General features: G+C 41.0%; 1 protein-coding gene across 1 annotated transcript in view; it reads left to right on the top strand.

The window, feature by feature from the left end:
- LOC139755260 (condensin complex subunit 1-like) overlaps positions 1–16677 on the top strand; it is a 549693-nt gene that overhangs the window by 225762 nt on the left and 307254 nt on the right. The window contains exon 13 of the mRNA XM_071673408.1: positions 6454–6565. Coding sequence (XP_071529509.1) covers positions 6454–6565 — 112 coding nt within the window. The remainder of the gene's footprint in view (positions 1–6453; positions 6566–16677) is intronic.

The following is a 16677-nucleotide window of genomic DNA, read 5'->3' as shown; positions in this document are numbered from 1 at the left end:
GGGCCTAAGGACTGTAGTTTCCAACAGCTTGGTCAACCAGTGACTCTGCCCAATAGCCTGAGCTCAGCCTGGGCTGTGTGGGTAGATGACCCCTGAAGACTTCATCAGTATTCACACTTCTTGCACAGTGCTGACAGTGCCTTATTACCAAGCCGCCAGCCCAGTGATGAATGTTTTATTCCAGACTTGATCTAAAAATAGTGTAAATCAAATATGTGTAAATCGAGAGGTCCCTGTACATACAGCACCTTGTGAAAAATTGTAAACATGATCCAGTTGATTAAGGAACTTAAATGCTATTCTCAGGTCATCCCTCACTCTTCTCTCCTCTAAGATGGATGGCTGCTGTATTGCTTTCAGCCTTTCATTGTAGCCATCTTAATTCTGCTTTCATCCAGGATACTCTTCACTCTGACTTTTCAGTCATATCTCGGTTAGTTGAGGTGCACGGAATAGACCTGAAGAGCATGATTCAGCTTCAGTCTAAGATATATTGTGAATAGCTTACCAATCATATTCTTGTCCTTGTACTTGAATGCAATCTTAGTATTCTCCATGTACAAGCTAGATGCTTAGGCATAACGTTGACTAGTTCAAGTGGGCATAAGTTTAGAAATTTGTGAGTGGGAAATGATGCATCCTTACTCTTTAATGCTTGCAGAGACTTGATGTGGTGGTTAGCATGGCATGTGCATCACTGGCACCTCATGGCATGTAGCTGGATGGGCTAGTATTATATCATTACACTGTGACAGCTATTGTTATAATGAAAATTGAAGTTGAAATTTAGGTACCCACATTGTATTGAAATGTTATATTGAAATGCACTATATCGTGACCATGCTTTATATTGATGCAGTTTTGGAGTTGAAGAGCAGAGTCTTCTGAAGAAGCAACAAAGAGAAGAGGTTTAAAATGAGGAATGAGAAAGTATTGAGTTTTGGAAGCACTGATATTGTCTAAATATATGGATACCACATAGATAGATGTAATTTTTATCTTATTTTAAGTTTGGCCTTTTCATTTGATTTTCCAAAACTTGAATTTTTGTTTATGACCAGTTGGTTGACCTTGCTATAATTTTACAAGTTTTTTTTTTTTTAAGGCTCCAGTCATGAACAAAAAGTCCAAATAAAATCTGGGTCTTGATTGAAATTTAGAAATATGAAAGGGAAAAAGAAAAGACAAGTGAAAATATTTACAAATTTTGGAGGAAGTAAAATAAACCTGTCTTTTGAAATGAGAGGGTAGAGAGTTCCAAGACTTCGCTGTGTAGGGAAAGAAGCAGTTATCAGAACGGCCCACCCTTAGGTTGCCGATGGTCACACAATAATCATTTGATGCACCAAAACTTGAAATTTTGTTTATGACCAGTTGATTGACTGCTTTTTTTCTTTTAAAGGCTCCAGACATGGACGAAAAGTCTACATCATGTCTGGGCCTTAATTGAAATATAAAGAGAGTTATGAAAGGGTAAAAGAAAAGACAAAGGAAAATATTTACAAATTTTGGAGAAAGTAGAATAAATCTGTCTTTTAGAATGAGAAGGTAGAGAGTTCCAAGACTTCAGTGTGTAGGGAAAGAAGCAGTTATCAAAACGGCCCACCCTTGAAATGCCGATGGCCACACAATAATCATGTGATGCAGCAGCTTGCTGAGTATTTTGTGTTCTAACTAGTGGTGTGGGCACACAAGCAGCCAGCTCTCGAGAGCAAAAACCAAAGTAATACTTATAGAAGAGGGGAAAGTGAACCAACATTATGGCATAGAGCAAGGGGGTCAAGTTTGGAAGATAACCTGGGGCATTTTATAAATTGGACCACTTTCGACTCACCTCTGTCAAGTAAGAATGCAGAGCTAAAACCACCCCAAATGTGAGAGCAGTACTCTGTATTAAGATGAATCAGTCCTCTGTATTATTGGAGCCACTATACTTGACCTTTAACATGCTGGACACATGTTAAGGATGTGTATGAGTGATATGGCAGAGGCTGTATGCACTTGATTTGTCCAGTTAGATTAGGGATAGAACAATGATAATAAATAGAGATAGTGATTATGAACACATTAATTGGAATGAGAATGATAAAATTTGAAAATTTATGTAGCCTTAGGTACAAACTTTTAATATTGACTTGAGTGGAAGGAGATGAGAGGGTGTTGATTAATGGTGGAGTGTTAGTTGGAAGGAGTAGATGCTCTTTAGCTTAACTCAACCCTCTCAAATTCACGGTTGTCTACTGCTTATGAGTGAATCCCACCCTGAGTTCCCTGAAAGTGTTGTAAAAAGATTTAACAGTTGTGAGTGAAACTGCCCATTCAGGTCATGTGCAAAGCACAGAAAATCTGTATGCATATTTTGATGATAAAATGTTTCCAGAAGAGATCATAGATTAAATTGAGGTCAGATTTAATGATACAGTTGAAGGGTAGAACAGCAGAATCTTATGATGAAATAAGGCAAAAGGGAGATTTAAAGAGGGAAATGATCAGTCGTTGGGTTTTGGAAGCACTGATATTATGAATTACATCTGTGCCTCAGAGTGAAATGACTTTCTTGAATAATCATACCTGGTCTTATGGTGTGGTTTTACAGAATATGATATGTATAACCAAGTTATTAGCCTTGGTGATGTATATAATTTTATGAATATCCCTGTGGATAGTGGAGAAAGAATACTTCCCACGTATCCCCTGCATGTGGTAGAAGGCAACTGAAGGGGGTGGGACTGGGGGCTGGAAACCCTCCCCTCCTTGTATTTTACTTTTTAAAAGGGGAAACAGAAGAAGAAGTCATGTTAGGAGTGCTCATCCAACTCGAAGGCTCAGATTGGGGTGTTTATATGTGTGTGGATGTAACCAAGATGAGAAAAAAGGAGATAGGTAGTATGTTTGAAGAAAGGAACCTTGATGTTTTGGCTTTGAGTGAAACAAAGCTCAAGGGTAAAGGGGAAGAGTGGTTTGGGAAGATTATGGGAGTAAAGTCAGGAGTTAATGAGAGGACAAGAGCAAAGGAAGGAGTAGCACTCCTCCTGACGCATGAGTTGTGGGAGTATGTGATAGAGTGTAAGAATGTAAACTCAAGATTGATATGGGTATAACTGAAAGTGGATGGAGAGAAATGGGTGATTATTGGTGCCTATACACCTGTTCATGAGAAGAAAGATCATGAGAGGCAAGTGTTTTGGGAGCAGCTGAATGAGTGTACTAGCAGCTTTGATACACGAGACCTGGTTATAGTGATGGGTGATTTGAATGCAAAGGCGAGTAATGTGGCAGTTGAGGGTATAATTGGTGTACATGTGGTGTTCAGTATTGTAGATGGAAATGGTGAAGAGTTTGTAGATTTGTGTGCTGAAAAAGGACTGGTGATTGGGGATACCTGGTTTAAAAAGAGAGATATACATAAGTATATGTATGTGAGTAGGAGAGATGGCCAAAGGGCTTTATTGGATAATGTGTTAATTGATAGGCATGTAAAAGAGACTTTTGGATGTAAATGTGCTGAGAGGGGCAGCTAGAGGGTTGTCTGATCACTGTCTTGTGGAGGCGAAGGTGAAGATTTGTAGAGATTTTCAGAAAAGAAGAGAGAATGTTGGGGTGAAGAGAATGGTAAGAGTAAGTGTGCTTGGAAAGGAGACTTATGTGAGAAAATACCAGGAGAGACTGAGTGCAGAATGGCAAAAGGTGAGAGCAAATTATATAAGAGGAATGGGGTAGGAATGGGATGTATTTAGGGAAGCAGCGATAGTTTGCGCAAAAGATGCATGTGGTATGAGAAAGGTGGGAGGTGGGCAGATTAGAAAGGGTAGTGAATGGTGGGATGAAGAAGTAAGATTGTTAGTGAAAGAGAAGAGAAAGGCATTTGGACGATTTTTCCAGGGAAGTAGTGTAAATGACTGGGAGATGTATAAAAGAAAGAGGCAAGAAGTTAAGAGAAAGGTGCAAGAGGTGAAAAAGAGGGCAAATGAGAGTTGGGGTGAGAGGGTATCATTAAACTTTAGGGAGAATAAAAGGATGTTTTGGAAGGATGTAAATAAAGTGTGTAAGACAAGAGAACAAATGGGAACATCAGTAAAGGGGGCAAATGGGAAGGTAATAACAAGTAGTGATAAAGTGAGAAGGAGATGGAGTGAATATTTTGAAGGTTTGTTTAATGTGTTTGATGATAGATTGGCAGGTATAGGGTGTTTTGGTTGGGGTGGTGTGCGAAGTGAAAGGGGTCAGGGAGAATGGTTTGGTGAACAGAGAAGAGATAGTGAAAGCTTTGCAGAAGATGAAGGCTGGCAAGGTGGCAGGTTTGGATGGCATTGAAGTGGAATTTATGAAAAAGGGGGTGACTGTGTTGTTGATTGGTTGGTAAGGATGTTCATTGTATGTATGGTGCATGGTGAAGTGCCTGAGGATTGGCGGAATGCATGCATAGTGCCACTGGACAAAGACAAAGGGGATAAAGGTGACTGTTTAAGTTACAGAGGCATAGGTTTGTTGAGTATTCCTGGGAAATTATATGGGAGGGTATTGAGTGAGAGGGTAAAGGCATATACAGAGCATCAGAATAGGGAAGAACAGTGTGGTTTCAGAAGTGGTAAAGGATGTGTTGATCAGGTGTTTGCTTTGAAGAATGTATGTGAGAAATACTTAGAAAAACAGATGGATTTGTATGTAGCATTTATGGATCTGGAGAAGGCATATGATAGGGTGGATAGAGATACTTTGTGGAAGGTGTTAAAAGTATATGGTGTGGGAGGTAAGTTGTTAGAAGCAGTGAAAAGTTTTTACCAAAGATGTAAGGCATGTGTATGAGAAGGAAGAGAGGAAAGTGATTGGTTCCCAGTAAATATCAGTTTGTGGCAGGGTTGTGTGATGTCTCCATGGTTGTTTGATTTGTTTATGGATGGGGTTGTTAGGGAGGTGAATGCAAGAGTTTTGGAGAAAGGAGCAAGTATGCAGTCTGTTGTGAATGAGAGTGCTTGGGAAATGAGTCAGTTGTTGTTTGCTGATGACACAGCACTGTTGGCTGATTTGGGTGAGAAACTGCAGAAGCTGGTGACCGAGTTTGGTAAAGTGTGTGAAAGAAGAAAGTTGAGAGTAAATGTGAAGAAGAGCAAGGTTATTAGGTTCAGTAGGGTTGAGGGACAAGTTGATTGGGGTGTAAGTTTGAATGAAGAAAAACTGGAGGAAGTGAAGTGTTTTAATATCTAGGAGTTGACTTAGCAGCGGATGGAAACATTGAAGTGGCAGTGAGTCACAGGGCGGGGGAGTAAGCGAATGTTCTGGGAGCATTGAAGAATGTGTGGAAGGCAAGAACATTATCTCAGAGATCAAAAATGGGTATGTTTGAAGGAATAGTGGTTCCAACAATGTTATATAGTTGCAAGGCATGGGCTATAGATAGGGTTGTGCAGAGGAGGGTGGATGTGTTGGAAATGGAATATTTAAGGACAATATATGGTGTGAGGTGGTTTGATTAAGTAATGAAAGGGTAAGAGAGATGTGTGGTAATAAAAAGAGTTTGGTTGAGTGAGCAGAAGGTGTGTTGAAATGGTTTGGACTCATGGATAGAATGAGTAAGGAAAGACTGAGAAAGGGGATATATATGTGTCAGAGGTGGAGGGAAGAATGAGAAGTGGGAGACCAAACTGGAGGTGGAAGGATGGAGTGAAAAAGATTTTGAGTGATTGGGGTCTGAACATACAGGAGGGTGAAAGGCATGCAAGAAGTAGAGTGAATTGGAACGATGTGGTTTACTGGGGTGGACATGCTGTCAATGGATTGAAAAAGGGCATGTGAAGCATCTGGGGTAAACCATGGAAAGGTCTGTGGGGCCTGGATGTGGAAAGGGAGCTGTGGTTTTAGTGCATTACACATGACAGCTAGAGACTGAGTTTGAACGAATGTGGCCTTTTTGTCTGTTTCTGGCACTGCTTCACTGGAGGGAGGAAGGGAATGCTATTTCATGTGTGGCAGGGTGGCAAGGGGAATGGATGAAGGTGGCAAGTATGGATATTTTTGCATGTGTATATATGTATATGTCTGTGTATGTATATGTTGAAATGTATATGTATGTATATGTGCGTGTGAGGGCATTTATTTGTATACATGTGTGTGTGGGTTGGTTGGGCCATTCCTCGTCTGTTTCCTTGGACTACCTCACAAATGCGGGAGATAGTGGTTAAGTATAGTGAAAGAATAATGTATAAAAATATTCCTGGGGAATTTGTATACCCTTATATGATGTATGTGTGTTCTTTGATATTTTTAATATAAGATGGGGTAACTAATATAAGAACTTTTGTTAGGGTTTGTTTAAAGGTGAATATATGATCACTGTTGTTTACAAAACTAGCAAAATGAAATTTTATAGATTAATGTGTTAGCTCTGATTTATGGAACTAGACATTTGGCAGTGTATCTTTGGTTTGTTAATTCTGTTATGTTTAATTTCACCAGGATTGCATTGGCTTTGCAAAATTGATTCATGAAGGCCTTCCAGTGGTGTGTCAACTAATGGGCAGCAAGCAGGTTTCAGATGTCTTGGAAGCTGTATCATTCTTTGTAACAGGTTAGTCAGAAGATATTGGTAAAAGTAAGATAAACTGTTTATAAGTAAAGACATCCTTTCCATATAGCAATTCTTTTCTTATTGTAGGGCATATAGATTTCTCAATCATGCATCCCATACTGTTTTTGATGGTAGATTGCAAGGAGTTGAGGAATCTTGGGCCTGGATGTTTAAGGTGTTCTGTCTTTTTTGTGCATATCACACCTTTGGATATCAGAAGTAGTATTTTGGAAGTTTTTTCATGCCTATCATCACTAGGATGCTAGTTCTGAATTGAAGTTGGGAATCATATTTTTTTATTTTTTTTATTTTGCTTTGGCGCTGTCTCCCGTGTTTTTGAAGTAGCGCAAGGAAACAGACGAAAGAAATGGCCCATCCCACCCCCATACACATGTATATACATACACGTTCACACACGTCATCATACCTTAGAGGATTTTCCAGGTATAGATGATGATATACTCAACGAACTTATACCTCTGTAATTTGAGCACTTTTTTTTATCCCCTTTGCCTTTGTACAATGGCACTATGCAAGCATTCCGCCAATCCTCAGGCACCTCACCATGAGTCATACATACATTAGATAACCTTACCAACCAGTCAACAATACAATCACCCCCTTTTTTAATAAATTCCACTGCAATACCATCTAAACCCACTGCCTTGTCGGCTTTCATCTTCCGCAAAGCTTTTCCTACCTCTTCTCTGTTTACCAAATCATTCTCCCTAACACTCTCACTTTGCACACCACCTCAACCAAAACACCCTATATCTGCCACTCTATCATCAAATGCATTCAACAAACCTTCAAAATACTCACTCCATCTCCTTCTCACATCACCACTACTTGTTATCACCTCCCCATTAGCCCCCTTCACTGAAGTTCCCATTTGTTCCCTTGTCTTATGCACTAAATTTACCTCCTTCCAAAACTATCTTTTTATTCTCCCTAAAATTTAATGATACTCTCTCACCCCAACTCTCATTTGCCCTCTTTTTCAGCTCTTGCACCTTTCTCTTGACCTCCAGCCTCTTTCTTTTATACATCTCCCAGTCATTTCCATTATTTCCCTGCGAAAATCGTCCAAATGCCTTTCTCTTCTCTTTCACTAACAATCTTACTTCTTCATCCCACCACTCACTACCCTTTCTAATCTGCCCACCTCCCACGCTTCTCATGCCACAAGCATCTTTTGCACAAGCCATCACTGCTTCCCTAAATACATCCCATTCCTCCCCCACTCCCCTTATGTCCTTTGTTGTCACCTTTTTCCATTCTGTGCTCATTCTCTCATGGTACTTCCTCACACAAGTCTCTTTCCCAAGCTCACTTACTCACTACTCTCCTCACCCCAACATTCTCTCTTTCTTTTCTGAAAACCTCTACAAATCTTCACCTTCGCCTCCACAAGATAATGATCAGACATCCCTCCAGTTACAATTTCAGCACATTAATATCCAAAAGTCTCTCTTTCGCGTACCTATCAATTAACACATAATCCAATAACACTCTCTGGCCACCTCTCGTACTTACATACGTATACTTATGTATATCTCTCTTTTTAAACCAGGTATTCCCAATCACCAGTCCTTTTTCAGCACTTAAATCTACAAGCTCTTCACCATTTCCATTTACAACACTGAACACCCCATGTACACCAATTATTCCCTCAACTGCCACATTACTCACGTTTGCATTCAGATTATACTCCCCTTATGTCCTTTGTTGTCACCTTTTTCCATTCTGTGCTCATTCTCTCATGGTACTTCCTCACACAAGTCTCTTTCCCAAGCTCACTTACTCACTACTCTCCTCACCCCAACATTCTCTCTTTCTTTTCTGAAAACCTCTACAAATCTTCACCTTCGCCTCCACAAGATAATGATCAGACGTCCCTCCAGTTGCAATTTCAGCACAATAATATCCAAAAGTCTCTCTTTCGCGTACCTATCAATTAACACATAATCCAATAACACTCTCTGGCCACCTCTCGTACTTACATACGTATACTTATGTATATCTCTCTTTTTAAACCAGGTATTCCCAATCACCAGTCCTTTTTCAGCACTTAAATCTACAAGCTCTTCACCATTTCCATTTACAACACTGAACACCCCATGTACACCAATTATTCCCTCAACTGCCACATTACTCACGTTTGCATTCAGATTATATGAGAGGGTATTGATCGAGAGGGTGAAGGCATGTACAGAGCATCAGATTGGGGAAGAGCAGTGTGGTTTCAGAAGTGGTAGAGGATGTGTGGATCAGGTGTTTACTTTGAAGAATGTATGTGAGAAATTCTTTGAAAAGCAAATGGATTTGTATGTAGCATTTATGGATCTGGAGAAGGCATATGATAGAGTTGATAGAGATGCTCTGTGGAAGGTATTAAGAATATATGGTATATGGGAGGCAAGTTGTTAGAAGCAGTGAGAAGTTTTTATCGAGGATGTAAGGCATGTGTACATGTAGGAAGAGAGGAAAGTGATGATTGGTTCTCAGTGAATGTAGGATTGCAGCAGGGGTATGTGATGTCTCCATGGTTGTTTAATTTGTTTATGAATGGGGTTGTTAGAGAGATAAATGCAAGAGTTTTGGAAAGAGGGGCAAGTATGCAGTCTGTTGTGGAGGAGAGAGCTTGGGAAGTGAGTCAGTTGTTGTTCGCTGATGATACAGCGGTGGTGGCTGATTCGTGTGAGAAATTGCAGAAGCTGGTGACTGAGTTTAGTAAAGTGTGTGAAAGAAGAAAGCTGAGAGTAAATGTGAATAAGAGCAAGGTTATTAGGTACAGTAGGGTTGAGGGACAAGTCAGTTGGGAGGTAAGTTTGAATGGAGAAAAACTGGATTAAGTGAAGTGTTTTAGATATCTGTGAGTGGATTTGGCAGTGGATGGAACCATGGAAGCAGAAGTGAATCATGGGGTGGGGGAGGGGGCAAAAGTTCTGGGAGCATTGAAGAATGTGTGGAAGTTGAGAACATTATCTCAGAAAGCAAAAATGGGTATGTTTGAAGGAATAGTGGTTCCAACAATGTTATATGGTTGGGAGGTGTGGGCTATTAGATAGAGTTGTGCGGAGGAGGGTGGATGTGCTGGAAATGAAATGTTTGAGGACAATATGTGGTGTGAGGTGGTTTGATCGAGTAAGTAATAATAGGGTAAGAGAGATGTGTGGTAATGAAAAGAGTGTGGTTGAGGGAGCAGAAGAGGGTGTTTTGAAATGGTTTGGTCACATGGAGAGAATGAGTGAGGAAAGATTGACAAAGAGGATATAGGCGTCAGAGGTGGAGGGAGCGAGGAGAAGTGTGAGACCAAATTGGAGGTGGAAAGATGGAGTGTAAAAGATTTTGAGTGATCGGGGCCTGAACATGCAGGAGGGTGAAAGGCGTGCAAGGAATAGAGTGAATTGAAATGATGTGGTATACTGTGGGTCAACGTGCTGTCAATGGATTGAACCAGGGCATGTGAAGCGTCTGGGGTAAACCATGGAAAGTTCTGTGGGGCCTGGATGTGGAAAGGGAGCTGTGGTTTCGGTGCATTATTGCATGACAGCTAGAGAATGAGTGTGAACGAATGTGGCCTTTGTTGTCTTTTCCTAGCGCTACCTAACGCACATGCGGGGGGAGGGGGTTGTTATTTCATGTGTGGCAGGGTAGCGATGGGAATGAATAAAGGCAGACAGTATGAATTATGTACATGTGTTTTTGTATATGTCTGTGTGTGTATATATATGTATACATTGAGATGTTTTTTTTTTTTTTTTTTTTTTTTTATACTTTGTCGTTGTCTCCCGCGTTTGCGAGGTAGCGCAAGGAAACAGACGAAAGAAATGGCCCAACCCCCCCCCCCCCCCATACACATGTACATACACATGTCCACACACGCAAATATACATACCTACACAGCTTTCCATGGTCCACCCCAGACGCCTCACATGCCTTGATTCACTCCACTGACAGCACGTCAACCCCTGTATACCACATCGCTCCAATTCACTCTATTCCTTGCCCTCCTTACACCCTCCTGCATGTTCAGGCCCCGATCACACAAAATCTTTTTCACTCCATCTTTCCACCTCCAATTTGGTCTCCCTCTTCTCCTCGTTCCCTCCACCTCTGACACATATATCCTCTTGGTCAATCTTTCCTCACTCATTCTCTCCATGTGCCCAAACCATTTCAAAACACCCTCTTCTGCTCTCTCAACCACGCTCTTTTTATTTCCACACATCTCTCTTACCCTTACGTTACTTACTCGATCAAACCACCTCACACCACACATTGTCCTCAAACATCTCATTTCCAGCACATCCATCCTCCTGCGCACAACTCTATCCATAGCCCACGCCTCGCAACCATACAACATTGTTGGAACCACTATTCCTTCAAACATACCCATTTTTGCTTTCCGAGATAATGTTCTCGACCCACACATTTTTCAAGGCTCCCAAAATTTTCGCCCCCTCCCCCACCCTATGATCCACTTCCGCTTCCATGGTTCCATCCGCTGACAGATCCACTCCCAGATATCTAAAACACTTCACTTCCTCCAGTTTTTCTCCATTCAAACTCACCTCCCAATTGACTTGACCCTCAACCCTACTGTACCTAATAACCTTGCTCTTATTCACGTTTACTCTTAACTTTCTTCTTCCACACACTTTACCAAACTCAGTCACCAGCTTCTGCAGTTTCTCACATGAATCAGCCACCAGCGCTGTATCATCAGCGAACAACAACTGACTCACTTCCCAAGTTCTCTCATCCCCAACAGACTTCATACTTGCCCCTCTTTCCAGGACTCTTGCATTTACCTCCCTAACAACCCCATCCATAAACAAATTAAACAACCATGGAGACATCACACACCCCTGCCGCAAACCTACATTCACTGAGAACCAATCACTTTCCTCTCTTCCTACACGTACACATGCCTTACATCCTCGATAAAAACTTTTCACTGCTTCTAACAACTTGCCTCCCACACCATATATTCTTAATACCTTCCACAGAGCATCTCTATCAACTCTATCATATGCCTTCTCCAGATCCATAAATGCTACATACAAATCCATTTGCTTTTCTAAGTATTTCTCACATACATTCTTCAAAGCAAACACCTGATCCACACATCCTCTACCACTTCTGAAACCGCACTGCTCTTCCCCAATCTGATGCTCTGTACATGCCTTCACCCTCTCAATCAATACCCTCCCATATAATTTACCAGGAATACTCAACAAACTTATACCTCTGTAATTTGAGCACTCACTCTTATCCCCTTTGCCTTTGTACAATGGCACTATGCACGCATTCCGCCAATCCTCAGGCACCTCACCATGAGTCATACATACATTAAATAACCTTACCAACCAGTCAACAATACAGTCACCCCCTTTTTTAATAAATTCCACTGCAATACCATCCAAACCTGCTGCCTTGCCGGCTTTCATCTTCCGCAAAGCTTTTACTACCTCTTCTCTGTTTACCAAATCATTTTCCCTAACCCTCTCACTTTGCACACCACCTCGACCAAAACACCCTATATCTGCCACTCTGTCATCAGACACATTCAACAAACCTTCAAAATACTCATTCCATCTCCTTCTCACATCACCACTACTTGTTATCACCTCCCCATTTACGCCCTTCACTGAAGTTCCCATTTGCTCCCTTGTCTTACGCACCCTATTTACCTCCTTCCAGAACATCTTTTTATTCTCCCTAAAATTTACTGATAGTCTCTCATCCCAACTCTCATTTGCCCTTTTTTTCACCTCTTGCACCTTTCTCTTGACCTCCTGTCTCTTTCTTTTATACTTCTCCCACTCAATTGCATTTTTTCCCTGCAAAAATCGTCCAAATGCCTCTCTCTTCTCTTTCACTAATACTCTTACTTCTTCATCCCACCACTCACTACCCTTTCTAAACAGCCCACCTCCCACTCTTCTCATGCCACAAGCATCTTTTGCGCAATCCATCACTGATTCCCTAAATACATCCCATTCCTCCCCCACTCCCCTTACTTCCATTGTTCTCACCTTTTTCCATTTTGTACACAGTCTCTCCTGGTACTTCCCCACACAGGTCTCCTTCCCAAGCTCACTTACTCTCACCACCTTCTTCACCCCAACATTCACTCCTCTTTTCTGAAAACCCATACTAATCTTCACCTTAGCCTCCACAAGATAATGATCAGACATCCCTCCAGTTGCACCTCTCAGCACATTAACATCCAAAAGTCTCTCTTTCGCACGCCTGTCAATTAACACGTAATCCAATAACGCTCCCTGGCCATCTCTCCTACTTACATAAGTATACTTATGTATATCTCGCTTTTTAAACCAGGTATTCCCAATCATCAGTCCTTTTTCAGCACATAAATCTACAAGCTCTTCACCATTTCCATTTACAACACTGAACACCCCATGCATACCAATTATTCCCTCAACTGCCACATTACTCACCTTTGCATTCAAATCACCCATCACTATAACCCGGTTTCGTGCATCAAAACCGCTAACACACTCATTCAGCTGCTCCCAAAACACTTGCCTCTCATGATCTTTCTTCTCATGCCCAGGTGCATATGCACCAATAATCACCCACCTCTCTCCATCAACTTTCAATTTTACCCATATTAATCGAGAATTTACTTTCTTACATTCTATCTATGGACACTTTCTAAATTTGCATTTTCACCTGCCTTTTAGGGTGATGTCAGAGCACAACAATATTCAGTCTGTGAAAGAATTAGTACATTGATCAATATAATCATCAGTTTTCCTTCTCTTGTGGACCCTAGTCCACTGGATCCAGCCTGCCATCCTTCTGCATGGGGCAAACATTGTTTTGTTGTGTTTGCTGAATCTTAGATTGTTAGACATTATTACTCCAAGGTCTTTCACATTATTCATCTGTTTTTTTGACAGCATCTATGTCTGTGTGGTATTCTATGTTGTTTTTGATATCTTCATTTTCTTTATACCAAAGGATTTGAAATTTATCTCCATTGAAAAGCAAGTTACTCCTGGTTTCCCAATTAAAGACTTTGTTTATGTCTCTCTTAATGTAGGTTTCTTACTTGTATGATGTGGAAAGGGTATGGAACTATGGATTGTATGTGCATCAACATCAGATGCATGAATGAGGAATAGGAGTGCTAGTACAATTCTTTGGGGTATTGAACTTTTTCTTATAGAGGCACTGGAGGTGACATGGTTTACAATTTTATGCTATGATCTGTTAGTTAAAAAGTTGCATATCCATATCCCATTTTTTCTTGTTATTCCCATTTTCTTCATTTTGTGTGCTAAGACTCCATGGTCCCATTTGTCAAATACTTTTGCAAAGTCTGTTTAAATAATGTCTGCATTTTCTTTGTTTTCCAGTTTCAACAATCCTATTATAATGGTCAAGCAGATGAGAGAAGCAAGATCTTCCCATCTTGAAACCATGTTGTCCTGGGTTATGCAACTTGTTCACTTCCATAGATTCAGTCAGCTTGCCTCTTAGGACTTATTTGAAGATTTTAATGATGCTTGATGTTAATGCTATCGGTTGATTGTTTTTTGTGATTGCTTTGTTTCCAACTTTTTGGAGTGGGGCAATTTGTGTCAGTTTCAAACTCTCAGGAATGAAGCCATAATCTAGACCTTTTCGCCAGAGGATATTATGTGCATATGCTAGAGCTTTCTTGCGATGATAAAAGGGAAGGAAAAATTGGGATAGTACATGAAGAAGTAAAACTCACTTCCTAGAGATGGTAAAGTATTGATAATGGGGGATCTTATTTATAAAGAGAGGAATTTGAATTTTCATGGTGATAAATCATGGAAACACAAGTTTTAAGGGTATACATAGGAAAATTTCCTATACCAGCATGTCAAGGAGCATACTAGAATGTGAGGGACTAATACGCTATCTTTACTAGATTATAACTTCACAGATTAGAAAGGGTAGTGAGTGGTGGGATGAAGAAGTAAGATTATTGTTGAAAGAGATGAAAGAAGAGAGAGGCATTTGGATGGGTTTTGCAGGGAAGTAGTGCAAATGACTGCGAGATGTATAAAAGAAAGAGGCTGGAGGTCAAGAGAAAGGTGCAAGAGATGAAAAAGAGGGCAAATGAGAGTTGGGGTGAGAGAGTATCATTAAATTTTAGGGAAAATAAAAAGATGTCTTGGAAGGAGGTAAATAAAGTGCGTAAGACAAGGGAACAAATGGGAACTTCAGTGAAGGGGGCTAATGGGGAGTTGATAACAAGTAGTGGTGATGTGAGAAGGAGATGGAGTGAGTATTTTGAAGGTTTGTTGAATGCATTTGATGATAGAGTGGCAGATATAGGGTGTTTTGGTTGAGGTGGTGTGCAAAGTGAGAGGGTTAGGGAAAATGATTTGGTAAACAGAGAAGAGGCAGTAAAAGCTGTGCAGAAGATGAAAGCTGGCAAGTCAGCGGGTTTGGATGGTATTGCAGTGGAATTTATTAAAAAAGGGATGACTATTGTTGACTGGTTGGTAAGGTTATTTAATGTATGTATGACTCATGGTGAGGTGCCTGAGGATTAGCGGAATGCTTGCATAGTGCCATTGTACAAAGGCAAAGGGGATAAAGGTGAGTGCTCAAATTACAGAGGTATAAGTTTGTTGAGTATTCTGGGGAAATTATATGGGAGGGTATTGATTGAGAGGGTGAAGGCATGTACAGAGCATCAGACTGGGGAAGAGCAGTGTGGTTTCAGAAGTGGTAGAGGATGTGTGGATCAGGTGTTTGCTTTGAAGAATGTATGTGAGAAATACTTAGAAAAGCAAATGGATTTGTATGTAGCATTTATGGATCTGGAGAAGGCATATGATAGAGTTGATAGAGATGCTCTGTGGAAGGTATTAAGAATATATGGTGTGGAAGGCAAGCTGTTAGAAGCAGTGAAAAGTTTTTATTGAGGATGTAAGGCATGTGTACGTGTAGGAAGAGAGGAAAGTGATTGGTTCTCAGTGAATGTCGGTTTGCGGCAGGGATGCGTGATGTCTCAATGTTTGTTTAATTTGTTTATGGATGGGGTTGTTAGGGAGGTGAATGCAAGAGTTTTGGAGAGAGGGGGCAAGTATGCAGTCTGTTGTGGATGAGAGAGCTTGGGAAGTGAGTCAATTGTTGTTCGCTGATAATACAGCGCTGGTGGCTGATTCGTGTGAGAAACTGCAGAAGCTGGTGATTGAGTTTGGCAAAGTGTGTGAAAGAAGAAAGCTGAGATTATTGTGAATAAGAGCAAGGTTATTAGGTACAGTAGGGTTGAGGGACAAGTCAATTGGTAGGTAAGTTTGAATGAAATATCTGGGAGTGGATTTGGCAGCGGATAGAACCATGGAAGTTGAAGTGAATCACAGGGTGGGAGAGGGAGAGAAAGTTCTGGGAGCATTGAAAAATGTGTGGAAGTCGAGAATATTGTCTTGGAAAGCAAAAATGGGTATGTTTGAAGGAATAGTGGTTCCAAAAATGTTGTATGGTTGCGAGGCATGGGATATAGATAGGGTTGTGCGGAGGATCGTAGATGTGTTGGAAATGAGAAGTTTGAGGACAGTATATGGTGTGAGGTGGTTTGATCGAGTAAGTAATGAAAGGGTAAGAGAGATGTGTGGTAATAAAAAGAGTGTGTTTGAGAGAGCAGAAGAGGGTGTTTTGAAATGGTTTGGTCACATGTAGAGAATGAGTGAGGAAAGATTGACAAAGAGGATATATGTGTCAGAGGTGGAAGGATGGAGTGAAAAAGATTTTGAGTGATCAGGGCCAGAACATGCAGGAGGGTGAAATGCTTGCAAGGAGTAGAGTGAATTGGAACGATGTGGTATACTGGGGTCGACATGCTGTCAATGGATTGGTCCAGGGCATGTGAAGCATCTGGGATAAACCAAGGAAAGTTTTGTGGGGCCAGGATGTGGGAAGGGAGCTGTAGTTTCGATGCATTATACATGACAGCTAGAGACTGAGTGTGAACGAATGTACCCTTTGTTGACTTTTCCTAGTGCTGCTTCTCATGCGTGTGGGCAGAGGGGGTTGTCATTTCATGTGTGGTGGGGTGGCGACAGGAATGAATAAGGGCAACAAGTATGAATTAT

This window comes from Panulirus ornatus, chromosome 1 (genome assembly GCF_036320965.1).
Source record: "Panulirus ornatus isolate Po-2019 chromosome 1, ASM3632096v1, whole genome shotgun sequence".
NCBI classification, from domain to species: Eukaryota; Metazoa; Arthropoda; class Malacostraca; order Decapoda; family Palinuridae; genus Panulirus; species Panulirus ornatus.
This window is presented reverse-complemented; position numbering and strand designations above follow the sequence as displayed.